Source organism: Bombyx mori, chromosome 19 (genome assembly GCF_030269925.1).
Source record: "Bombyx mori chromosome 19, ASM3026992v2".
NCBI classification, from domain to species: domain Eukaryota; kingdom Metazoa; phylum Arthropoda; class Insecta; order Lepidoptera; family Bombycidae; genus Bombyx; species Bombyx mori.
Window position 1 is genome coordinate 2,738,681 of NC_085125.1, and position 12,221 is coordinate 2,750,901.

The 12,221-nt window shown below is 40.8% G+C and overlaps 1 protein-coding gene across 3 annotated transcripts in view; it reads left to right on the top strand.

Moving 5' to 3' along the window:
• Akhr (adipokinetic hormone receptor) overlaps positions 1 to 12,221 on the top strand; it is a 130,792-nt gene that overhangs the window by 113,272 nt on the left and 5,299 nt on the right. For all 3 annotated transcript variants that reach the window (XM_012691264.2, XM_038017461.2, NM_001043584.1), the window contains 2 exon segments: positions 2,902 to 3,045; positions 11,657 to 11,820. In XM_012691264.2, the coding sequence (XP_012546718.1) occupies positions 2,902 to 3,045; positions 11,657 to 11,820 (308 nt within the window).

Here is a 12,221-nt window from a genome sequence, read left to right on the forward strand (position 1 = left end):
AGCATTAGCAGCAAGTTCTTTGTACAACCTACATAAATACGTCAGACAATCAGAAGCTGCTAAGTTCCTTATTTTAATACTCGTAATTAAATTGCAACTAGAAGGAGCTTTAAAAAATGCCCGTTGTATCGAAGAATTCCGTCACTAAAGGTCATCCCGAGGTCATCGAGGTCACTCATGTCTCGATCACTGCTGCATGTTGTCCACTTTACTTTAGTGCTTTTTTATTGCATAGGTGGATGGACTAGCTCACGGCCCACCTGGTGTTAAGTGGTTACTGGAGCCCAAAGACATCTACAGCGTAGATGCCGCCACCTACCTTGAGATATAACTTCTAAGGTCTCAATAAAGTAAAAGGGCTGCCCCACCCTGCAAACCGAAACGCATTACTGCTTCACGGCAGAAATAGGCAGGGTGGTGGTACCTACCCGTGCGGACTCACGAGACATCCTACCATTCCCATACAACAAGCATAACCGTGATTCGATGTATCGTACTGTACTAATATCGCAATAGCATCACGCATAATAACACTTTACTAACAGAACAGTTCAACAATGTATCAAAACAAATAATAAACGATTAATAATTAAACAATGAAATGAAAAAACAACGAAACTAACAACCTGCAAACATTTAACCAATGCCACATCCATGCGAACTAGCTCCTTGTGGCGCCAGTATCTACCCGCCACCGAGCGGCCGGCCGGCTGGTCGAGGCGATCTGCTGTGGTAATCTACCCTGTTTATACATTTTAAGAAAATAATAATCTTTATAGTTTTTGTTAAATGTATTGTTTATAGCATAGCATCGCATGTTGTTACTGTAAATTATTGTCATGTACTGCACGATCTGAATTAATTGTAACTATTTTAATGTTCTCATTTAAGTGAACTTATGTAATTCTTTTGAGAATCAAGAATATCTTTAACCCAAACAGTTAGTAAAGTTCAGTCCGCGAGTCTGGTTGTAGTATTGACCGTGGGAATTCCCTATTCTGACCGCGTTCTGACCCCGGCTGGAGATCGGACTTCGGGTGTAAGAGTACAAGGTGAAGTCGTTTGTTGCGGTAGGACCCCAAAAATATCCTTGGGCTCGCGGTTTGCTCCCAACATCTGCAGACCGTCACGTTCCACATACCCAGCGTGCCCTCTAAGCACGAATACTACGCAAGAGGTTCGGCCCACTCCCGAAGTCGTATTTCACTGCACCTTGCAGTGGCTACATCATTGTTTTTAGATATAATATCTATAGTACTAGAACGAACACGAAATACACCAGTGAATACTTCTTGAGAAAACATTCAGTTGAATCCGAGATATGCACGAATGAGTAAATAAAGAGACAGAGAAAATTATTGTATCAAAAAACAGCTGGTTTAAAATTCCATAATCCTTCACAAATTAAGCTCTCTTCTATTTTAATTATATCAATGTACAGATACTTTCTGCACGTTCTAAACAGACCTTCCACATTTCCTCGGCTCGAACGAAATATGCTTCTAACTCTTTTGTCCGTAGATCTTGTAGGTTGTATATTACTAAGTTCTCTAATGCTGAAATCTTTTGTTTGTCACTTGTAGCATAAAGAAATGCTATTTTGGATTATTTATAAGGTGATTTAGTCCGATGAGTGTTATTAAGTTAATGTACATAATAATATGTGCATATTGTATTGCTTTTGTATTTTCTCGTTATTTTTTTTTTTTTTTTATTATTTACAAATTGATATCCACCTCCGGGATCTGAAAAGTGAGACAATCGTATCATCTCTCTGGAGTGAGTCTCCAAATGGGGTGAATTGAACTTGGTTCAATTCAACCCGTTAAAGACACAAGTTTGCGCGTTTACTGCGAAGAAGGACCCCTTTGTCATGGCGCCGCAATTCCAAGGAATATCCCTGCAACCTTCCGAGAGTATTGGGATACTTGGGGTCGACATTTCGAGCGATGTCCAGTTTCGGAGTCATTTGGAAGGCAAAGCCAAGTTGGCGTCCAAAATGCTGGGAGTCCTCAACAGAGCGAAGCGGTACTTCACGCCTGGACAAAGGCTTTTGCTTTATAAAGCACAAGTCCGGCCTCGCGTGGAATACTGCTCCCATCTCTGGGCCGGGGCTCCCAAATATCAGCTTCTTCCATTTGACTCCATACAGAGGAGGGCCGATAATCCCATTCTCACGGATCGTTTGGAGCCTCTGGGTCTGTGGAGGGACTTCGGTTCCCTCTGTATTTTGTACCGTATGTTCCATGGGGAGTGCTCTGAGGAATTGTTCGAGATGATACTGACATCTCGTTTTTACCATCGCACCGCCCGCCACCGGAGTAGAGTTCATCCATACTACCTGGAGCCACTGCGGTCATCCACAGTGCGTTTCCAGAGGTCTTTTTTTGCCACGTACCATCCGGCTATGGAATGAGCTCCCCTCCACGGTGTTTCCCGAGCGCTATGACATGTCCTTCTTCAAACGAAGCTTGTGGAGAGTATTAAGCGGTAGGCAGCGGCTTAGCTCTGCCCCTGGCATTGCTGAAGACCATGGGCGACGGTAACCACTCACCATCAGGTGGGCCGTATGCTACAAGGGCAATAAAAAAAATAAAAAATAATCATCATTCTATACCAGTATACTGGCCGTCTTATCCCTTTACGGTACTATCAATAATTGCCAATAAGCAATCCGTCTCTATTTATTTTCTTTCTTCTTCCTGACAGTCCATCTAAGATAGCACGAATGGCAATAAACAATCAATATATTCCGGCCGCAAAAACTGACGAATACAATTAAACTCCCAATAACTTTAGCCTTATTTCTCAAGACGACGTGGTTTTTGTAAACGCCAAAATTCCAATCAATACTTTTAATGTAAGTATAACATCTAATCGATAGTTCTCGAAAATTTCCAGATACTACGCAATTTTGAAGCCTCTGAACGTGACTTGGGAAGCGAAGGTCCGCCGCGCCATTATCGTGGCGTGGGTGTGTGCCGGCCTCGCGAGTCTCCCGCAGAGTTTCATCTTCCACGTTGAAGAGCACCCCGAAGTTAAAGGGTACGTTATTTTTGCCATCAGCGTTTTCTTAAACCACCGACCTTTGTGTCATTCGATTGTGTTTCCAGATAAAATTAACTACGTGAAAGATTTTTTAAGAACAAAGGATAATAAAATTGTGGTTTTTTTTCTTGCTTAGATGGATGGACGAGCTTACAGCCCATCAGTTGTTAAGTGGTTACTGGAGCCCATAGACATCTACAACGTAAATGCGTCACCCACCTTGAGATATAAGTTCTAAGATCTCAGTATAGTTACATCGGCTGCCCTGCCCTTCAAACCGAAACGCATTACTGCTTCACGGCAGAAATAAGCAGGGTGGTGGTACCTACCCGTGCGGACTCACAATAGGTCCTACCACCAGTAATTACGCAAATTATATTTTTGCGGGTTTGATTTTTATTACACGATGTTATTTTCCTTCACCGTGGAAGTCAATCGTGAACATTTGATAAGTACGTATTTCATTAGAAAAATTGGTACCTACCGGCGGGATTCGAACACCGGTGCATCGCTACATACGAATGCACCGGACGCCTTATCCTTTAGGCCACGACAACTTCTATTCGATTCTTAAAAAAACAAAGAATAATAAGATTGTATCAAACTAGAATTGGTCTTACTTCAATTAATTGTGTGCTAATTACCCGGTCATCGTTCTCGTCAAACCCGTTGCTTGCGAGCTCGGCGGCTCGGCGAGTAAATTAGCCCGCAGACACAGCCCATTGAGTTTCTCGCCGGATCTTCTCAGTGGGTCGCGTTTCTCATCTAATGGTAGATTCTGCCAAGCACTGCTCTTTTTAGGGTTAATGTTAGCAACGTCGTCAGGTTTGAGGGCGTCATGAAGCTTTAAATTTTCCAACAGTAGGTATTTTTAGATAGCATTTTAACATTCGTTTTTTATGAGTATTTCTCTATTAACAACGAATTCACGATCCTCGTGCCGGCTAATGATAAGGACATATAAATCAAACTATCAGCTGTTTCAGTTTTATCAAACGCACGTAGACTTGAGTTTTTTAAATTGATTCTATTCTAAAACAGTTCAGTTGTAATTAAAAAACAAATTTCTATCAAATTTCGTCTGCTACTCTCCCTAATTCATATTCTAAATGTGTTACAGCGTATCAGAAGCTTGTACAGGTGGTACTACACCATCCTATTCAACTGTGCATGAATGATACCTTGAGGCTTCAAAATGGGCGTTAATTTTGCAATATAAATTAATTCTGGTAACACCAGTTCAAGTGCAAACTCGGATAGGCATTTGAAACAAAATGAATGAAAGTATTCGGTACAGTTTTTCTTATTACAGTTTTTGCTTATTCTCGCTTCCTTGATTCACGGATAAAAGAAAAGCGACCCATTTCCTATATTCGCGAATAAATATTTCTTTATTCGCGCACCTAATCGCTACATCGGTACATACACATCAAAAAAGATTCCAATGTGTACTTGTTTCTTCTTTTCGGACCGGACACACCCCCCCCCCCTCCCCTAAATGATCTATATGATCCCATATATGTAAATTACCATTCACTGTTCACGGTTTCTATATTCGCGGCATATTTACGTAACATATAACCCACGAATAAAGTGCTTTTAATGTACCTACATAATCGTTTGATAAAATTGATACCTGTCCCAGAATCTAATAGCGAAAACTAAACGAATAAATAACATCTCATTTACGATATAAATAGTACTAGAGGTCCCGCAGGCGTCGAAATTCGACTATAATTAATTGGAATTGTAAGTTTGTACACTATTATAATTGTATTTTATACTTCTATAATCACAAATTTCGCCAAAACTACACTATAAAAAATATTAACAAAGACATACAATATTTAATCTCAATTTGACAACAGACGTCAAGAATAAAAGTTTGACAATAAATAGTATGCATGCGTGTGTGCGTTAAATACATGGTATGTAGTGTGTGTAATGTTTTCTTTATTGATTTAATGTATCTTTTATGCATTATTTAAAAAAAAAAAAATTAGCATTGTGCACTTCTTCTCTATATTCTCTATAAGTGTGGAAAATTTCATACTCCTCCGTCTGCGCAATTTTTGTAAAAAGGGATACAAAGTTTTTGCTTCACGTATTAAGATCAAGATATCACTATATCTTGCAATTCAGGTAGGTACTTGTGAAAGCCACCGGTTGCTAAAACATCTCCACTCGCTATAAATAAATCACTTATCCGAGTATTCCGTGAACGAATCTCGGCTGGAATACCAATAAAATTGTTACGTGTAGCGTCAGTATTGAAAATTGAATTCTCCCCATCTTTGATCCCGTATCGCGGTGTTCGAAACACGCGGCTTAGGAGTGTTCGTAGTAGCTTCGTTGCGTAGGGCTGACAAACGACAAAAAAAAATATTGGTTGTCTGCAAATTTGTTTATGATTGATAATTTTATGTGACAACTTCAGTAGAGCAACGTAAGTCAACGTTTTTTTTTATTGCTTAAATGGGTGAACGAGCTCACAGCCCACCTGGTGTTAAGTGGTTACTGGAGCCCATAGACATCTACAACGTAAATGTGCCACCCGCATTGAACCATTTCTTGCTCTCAGGGCCCTGAAACTGCGATACTTTAAGACAAATATATTTATTTTATTTTTTTGTATGGAAACTATGGACACCTTTTAGCGGATGCCCCTAAATTTATATGTTGTTAAATTTAAGGCATTTTTAATTATTGCAATTATTGTCTATAGTGTAGTCTTGATGAAATTTGCGATTACAAGTATAGAAGTATAGTAATGTTAAAAGGATATCGGCATCATGAATGAGGCACTGAATATTAATGAGCCGTGTATATGATTTTTTATTTTTTTTATTGCCTAGATGTGTGGACAAGCTCACAGCCCACCTGGTTTTAAGTGGTTACTGGAACCCATAGACATCTACAACGTAAGTGCGCCACCCACCTTGAGATATAAGTTCTAAGGTCTCAGTATAGTTACAACGGCTGCCCCACCCTTCAAACCGAAACGCATTACTGCTTCACCGCAGATTTCACATTCTCTCGTGAAACAGAATTACATTCTTAGAGAGACTTAATTAAAGTATTAATTAGTAATAAATAGTTATACGTCTTTTTAAAATAAGCACTATCAAGTACCATGAATCCAATAAAATGAACATAATTAAAATTAGTATTATAATTACAAAACTTTAGACACAAGCATAAAAACACTTCCAAAAAGCCCTGCCAAAAAGAACATCAGAAAATTATGAAGAATATCATCATCATCATCAGCCTGTGTCTCTCCACTGCTGGATGTAGGCCTCTCCCATAGTCCGCCACAATGAGCGATCCTCCGCCTTCCGCATCCAATCTCTCCCAGCATATCGCCGCAAGTCATCGGTCCAACGGGCAGGGGGACGCCCAACGCTGCGTTTACCGGTACGCGGTCTCCAGTCCAGAACACGTCTGCTCGGCCATCGGTTCTGCGACACGTATGTCCGGCCCATTGCCACTTCAGCTTGCTAACCTTTAGGACTATGTCGGTTACTTTGGTTCTTTGACGAATTTCATCATTTCTGACTCGATCCATCAAAGAAACTCCGAGCATACACCTTTCCATAGCACGCTGAGCGACTTTGAGCTTACGGACCAAACCTACGGTTAATGTCCACGTTTCAGCGCCATATGTCATGACCGGCAGCACACAAGCGTTAAAAACTTTTGTCTTTAAGCATTGCGGGATTGCTGAGTTCAAGATGTGACGGAGTTTTACATACGCAGTCCAGCCCCACTGTATGCGCCTATCAGCTTCCTTCTCAAAGTTGGCCCTGCCCAGCTGAATAATTTGGCCTAGATAAGTGTATTCAGACACAACTTCGAGTACCGCAGATTCGACTATTACCGGTCCAGGAATGATATGGTCGTTGAACATGACCTTAGTTTTGTCCAGATTCATTCCCAGGCCAACACGTCGTGACGCGGCATTGAACTCACCTAGCATACAGCTGAGATCCTCCAGCGACTCTGCCATTATAACGATATCGTCCGCAAATCGGAGGTGTGAAAGATACTCGCCATTGACATTGATGCCCAGCTTACTCCAGTCCAGAGTCTTGAAGACATCCTCGAGAGCAGCAGTGAACAGCTTCGGCGATATAACGTCACCCTGTCGCACTCCTCTGTGAAGCTCAATCGGGTTTGTCTGCTGGTTTTGGATCTGGACTGTCATTTTGGCGGCTTTATATAAACTCTTCAACACCTCAACGTACCGATAATCGACTAGGCATCGCTGTAAGGATTCCAGAACAGCCCAAGTTTCGACGGAGTCGAAGGCTTTTTCGTAGTCCACAAACGCGAGACACAGAGCACGATTGTATTCTTCAGTCTTCTGAATAACCTGTCTTAGCGTGTGGATGTGGTCTACCGTACTGTAGCCTTTGCGAAACCCAGCCTGCTCCGGAGGTTGGAACTCGTCAAGTCTAGAGGCCAAGCGATTTGTAAGGACTCTCGAGAACAGCTTATAAATATGGCTAAGAAGTGAAATAGGCCTGTAGTTCTTGAGCAGAGCACGGTCTCCCTGCTTAAAGAAAATAATGACAGTACCCTTGCTCCAGGCTTCCGGTGTAGTCGTTTTTTGGATGACGGTGTTGAACGTTGTGCATAATTGGTTGAGAACTGGTGTACCACTTGCTTTCAACAATTCTGTACTGATTCCGTCATCCCCTGTAGCTCTGTTATTTCTAAGCTGTTCCAAAGCAGCCCTTATCTCCTCTATATTGACGTCGGGTATGTCTTCCGTATAGTGGCGGACTAAAGGGGCTCGGTGATCATTCTCTGGGTGGGCAAAGGGTTTGGGAGCATGTGAGGCATAGAGACTACGGTAGTAGTTCTCCACTTTAGTGAGGACTTCTGATCTTGAGTTAACAATTCTTCCATTGGCAGTTTTGAGCTTCGTCAGATGGCTTCGGCCTAGTTGTTGCTGCCGTATAAACACTTTGGTGCCTTTGTTTTGTTCTATTGCCTCTTTAATCTTTGTTGTGTTGAATTGGCGAAGGTCACGCCTAATCAGCTTTCTGATTTTAGTGTTTATAGTTTTTCCATCTGACGGAGCAGCATCTGCAGTTTCCCTTCGCTGTTTCATCAATAGCAGGGTCTCGTTGGAGAGTTTAGTGTCTTGGCCTTTTCTGCTATGCTGAAAGTATTTATTGCCCACTTCTCTTAGAATTTTCACCATTTCGTTGATACGCTTATCCACATCGCAGTCAGTTTCCAAAACGTCAAACCTGTTTTTGACTTCTAATTGGAAGTTTTCTGGGGGCTCCGAGATTTGTTGCCTAGTTGGTCGCAAGCCAGACTTTACCATACGCGATCTTTCCAGCTTAATGTCCATATTTAGGGTGCCGCGTACCAGCCGGTGATCGCTGCCAGTCTTAACCCTATTGATCACGGTGACGTCCCTAAATATGTGCCACTTATTCGCTAAAATGAAGTCTATTTCATTTCTAGTCTCCCCGTCTGAGCTTTGCCAGGTCCATTTTCTGTGGAGTCCTTTCTTGAAGAACGAATTCATCAAGGAAAGCTCCCGCATCTCAAGAAAATTTACCAGCATTTGCCCTCGGGAATTCCTAGAGCCAACACCGTGGGGTCCCAATACAGGCTCTCCACATTCTTGTATTCCTACTTTCGCGTTGAAATCCCCCGTCACTACGGTATAATGGGTCTTAGTGATGCGTTCGATGGCTTTTACGATATCATCGTAAAAGACCGAGCAAACTTCGTCAGAGTATGTGGATGTGGGAGCGTATGCTTGCACAACTTTTAATGAGTATCTACTGTTTAGTTTTACTACAAGATACGCAACCCGCGCCGACACACTACTGACTTCCGTAATGTTGTTGACAAAGTATTTGTGGACAAGGAAACCAACGCCGCCCTGCGAGAGCTGTTCTCCTTCTCGATAGAAGAGCATATTCCCTGAGGCTAGGGTTTCGCAACCCTCTCCCTCTCTTCGGGTTTCCGATAGGCCAATAATATGCCAATTTATTGCGCTCAATCCTGTCTCCAGCTCTTTGAGATGTTCAGTTTTCAGCAATGTCCGTGTATTATACGCGCCAAGGTACAGTCGTTTATGGCAGCCGGATCGCACCGGGGGATTCTTAGCACCCCCTGCCCCACCGTTACCGTGGCCGCTGCCGTAACCAGGAATAGCGGGGCTGCCCGGGACTGGGGGCCGTTCATTTTTTGCTTTGCCCATTGGGAGGGTTATGCCAGTAGTCAACACGCTTGGCAGGCGGGGTGGTGACCGCAGTACTATGTCCTTTCTTCAGGGCATGCTGCTGCCTATGTCCTGATGTGTTTTTATTTAGAGACATAGCTGGTTATGGATGGTTATACCGCCATCGGTCGGTCGCCAGGGCCTCGTCTGTTAGCTAGCAGGATGCACCAGGGGCAGGTGAGGTTGGCTATTGAGTAGCTGTGATTTCATTGCCACCCCTTACATCATGAAGAATATATTTAGATAATTTTAAAAAAGAAAAAAAAATTTAAGAAACAAAAAAAAACAATCGAAACTTAGCATTATCCATCTATCTACACACAAAAAAGTTACGACAATCTTAGGTTTTTTTTTTCAAAAAATTCTACATTTAGCCAACATACAAAAATACTCTTTGTAAAACAATTTAAGCACGGATAGTGACACCCCTGCGATTTCTTGTTGGCCAACTAATGGTTGACGGATGATTGATGAATATCTCGCGCGAGATAACAAATAACGCAGTCTCGACAATAGCCCCCTCTGTTTTAGCTAACAGCACATTCGTCTTTGTCCGAATATTATGATAATACGATTTCGATCATCCCTAGCCTAATATTCTATAAGCTTGATTGAACGAAGTTACACAGATGTTATTGTAGGAATTTGATATTGTTTGGTAAAACTAGGCAGTATGAAAAAGAGATTATTCGCAAAGAAATACAGTCAAACCTGGATAAGCGAGAGTTCAAGGGAGCACAATCTCATTCTCGCTTATAGAGGTTTCTCACTAACCCGAGTTTCTCGCTAATGCACCCTATGAATTTCATTTCGCGATTTTCCGGATTCAAACGCATTCACTATTTTAAGTTTATCACTTAATGACAGTACTTTAATTTTCCGTTTTGACATGATGCAGAACAGAACTTTCTTTCAATTGATTAACGATAAACTGAGTAAGCCCGACAAACAGAACGGTACACAGGCACACGTGTCCATTCGAAAATAATGCGATAAAATAACAACGTTATTAATTAGTTCCACGAAATAGAATAGGTTCAATATTGACGAGAAAACAATACAAAATTAATGGTAGGAAGTTCCACGAAAGTTAAGAATGAGTCATAAGATAGCAGATGTTAAATTTGTAATTTGTTTTGTCATTTGTTCCTCCTAAATAATATAAATAAATAAAGCTCGACTGTCGCTTATAGAGGTATAGATAAGTAGCAGTCTCACTTACGGAGGTCCATGAGAGAAAAACGACTCTCTCTTACAGAGGTTTCTGTTTCTCGCTAATAGAGGGGAGCTTAAAATGACGGGTCCTGGCTATTACTCTCACTTATAGAGTTTTCTCACTTATCCAGTTCTCGCTTACCCAGGTTTGACTGTATATTTATGTCTTGTCTTGACAATGAAATGATCAATGAAAATGCTTTTAAAAGAACGCGTATCGAGAATTTTTATGATATAATATAAATAAATACATGATAACAGGAAAAAAAACACGGACGGTTATCCGGCCTCAAATTAGGATTCCCTGTGTTATATAATGGGTACCAGAGACTGACATACATACTTACATATGTTTAAATATATACATAAATAGATAGTAAACACCCAGAGAAATAATAAACAAACCTGTTTATCACAGGAATGTTTGCCCGATGTGGGAATGGAACCCACGACCCTCGGCGCAACAATAAGGGGCATTAACCAATGCACCACCACGTCAGTCAAATTATGCCAAAATTAAATCGAAATGCCTCGCTACCGATCCTATTTACAGTTCTAAATCTTCGCTACCACGATACTAGACTTCGTGTCTTCAAGTCTGTTTGATTTCAGTTATTTTCAATATGTACAATATTGTATAACCTAAATAGTCCGTGACCACAAAAATTGTTTCTAGTAAACGTCGAAAATAATGGAATAACAGTAAAACGCGTGAATTAATCGTAAAATGAGTTTTAATTATTGATCGACCTATTTTCAGCAGTGACATCCGGAGGCTGAACAAAAAGAAAGTTACCGATTTAAAAACAAAAAGAACGAGATTCTCAGTGCGACTTTTTAAAGTGTGTTTATCTCGAAAAGTCTTTTTTTTAGACTAATCGATTTTGACAAAAAAAAATTTTTATGAAAATTTATGTTTTTCATGTCCCATCTCAATTTTATCAAGATGTCTGTCTGCTCAGTAGTTTTTGAGTTATCATTAATAATGCAAATTTAACTGACTGTAGTTGACTACATTGATGATATACTAATTTCATTTTGTCGAGGTCTGTTCTCTTTGTATTAAAAACTTGTATTAAATTATCATTTTAAAATTGAAGACGATTCTATTTGATAATGAAGCTTACTTTTTCTTTACAGTTACAATCAATGCGTGTCTTACGGCTCCCTGCCAACGGAGAAGCATGAATTCGCTTACTTCCTAGTTAACATGATCCTTATGTACGTGATCCCACTGGTCTCGACGCTTTATTGCTCCTGCGCAGCGCTATTCGAGATCATCAGGAGAGCTAATACTGCTAACGGTAGGTCAGAAGTAATGGTTCAAAGTTTTAACTTGCAAAAAGGAAACTGAATTGAGAAGACTCCGCCAATGAGACACGTTTATCGACCGAATAAGTACGGAATCGTACTATGTTCGCAAACTTGGTCCGAAAACATTTGATTTCCGCGGCGTTAACAATTACAATAGCTAACTGACTCACAAGGAGATTTATCATTCTTAACTGAACGAATCAAAGAGCCGGGTCACTTGAACCACACGAACGAACCAGTCAATACAGAGCTAGCAATTCGTTAAGAGATTCATTCGATTTTGAATCTGAAAAATATTGATTATGTTAAATTATATGGAACACTACTGGCAATCAGGTATGGTAATGATATGAGTCTCAAAAGGTAACAAAATATATCAATTCTTACTGCC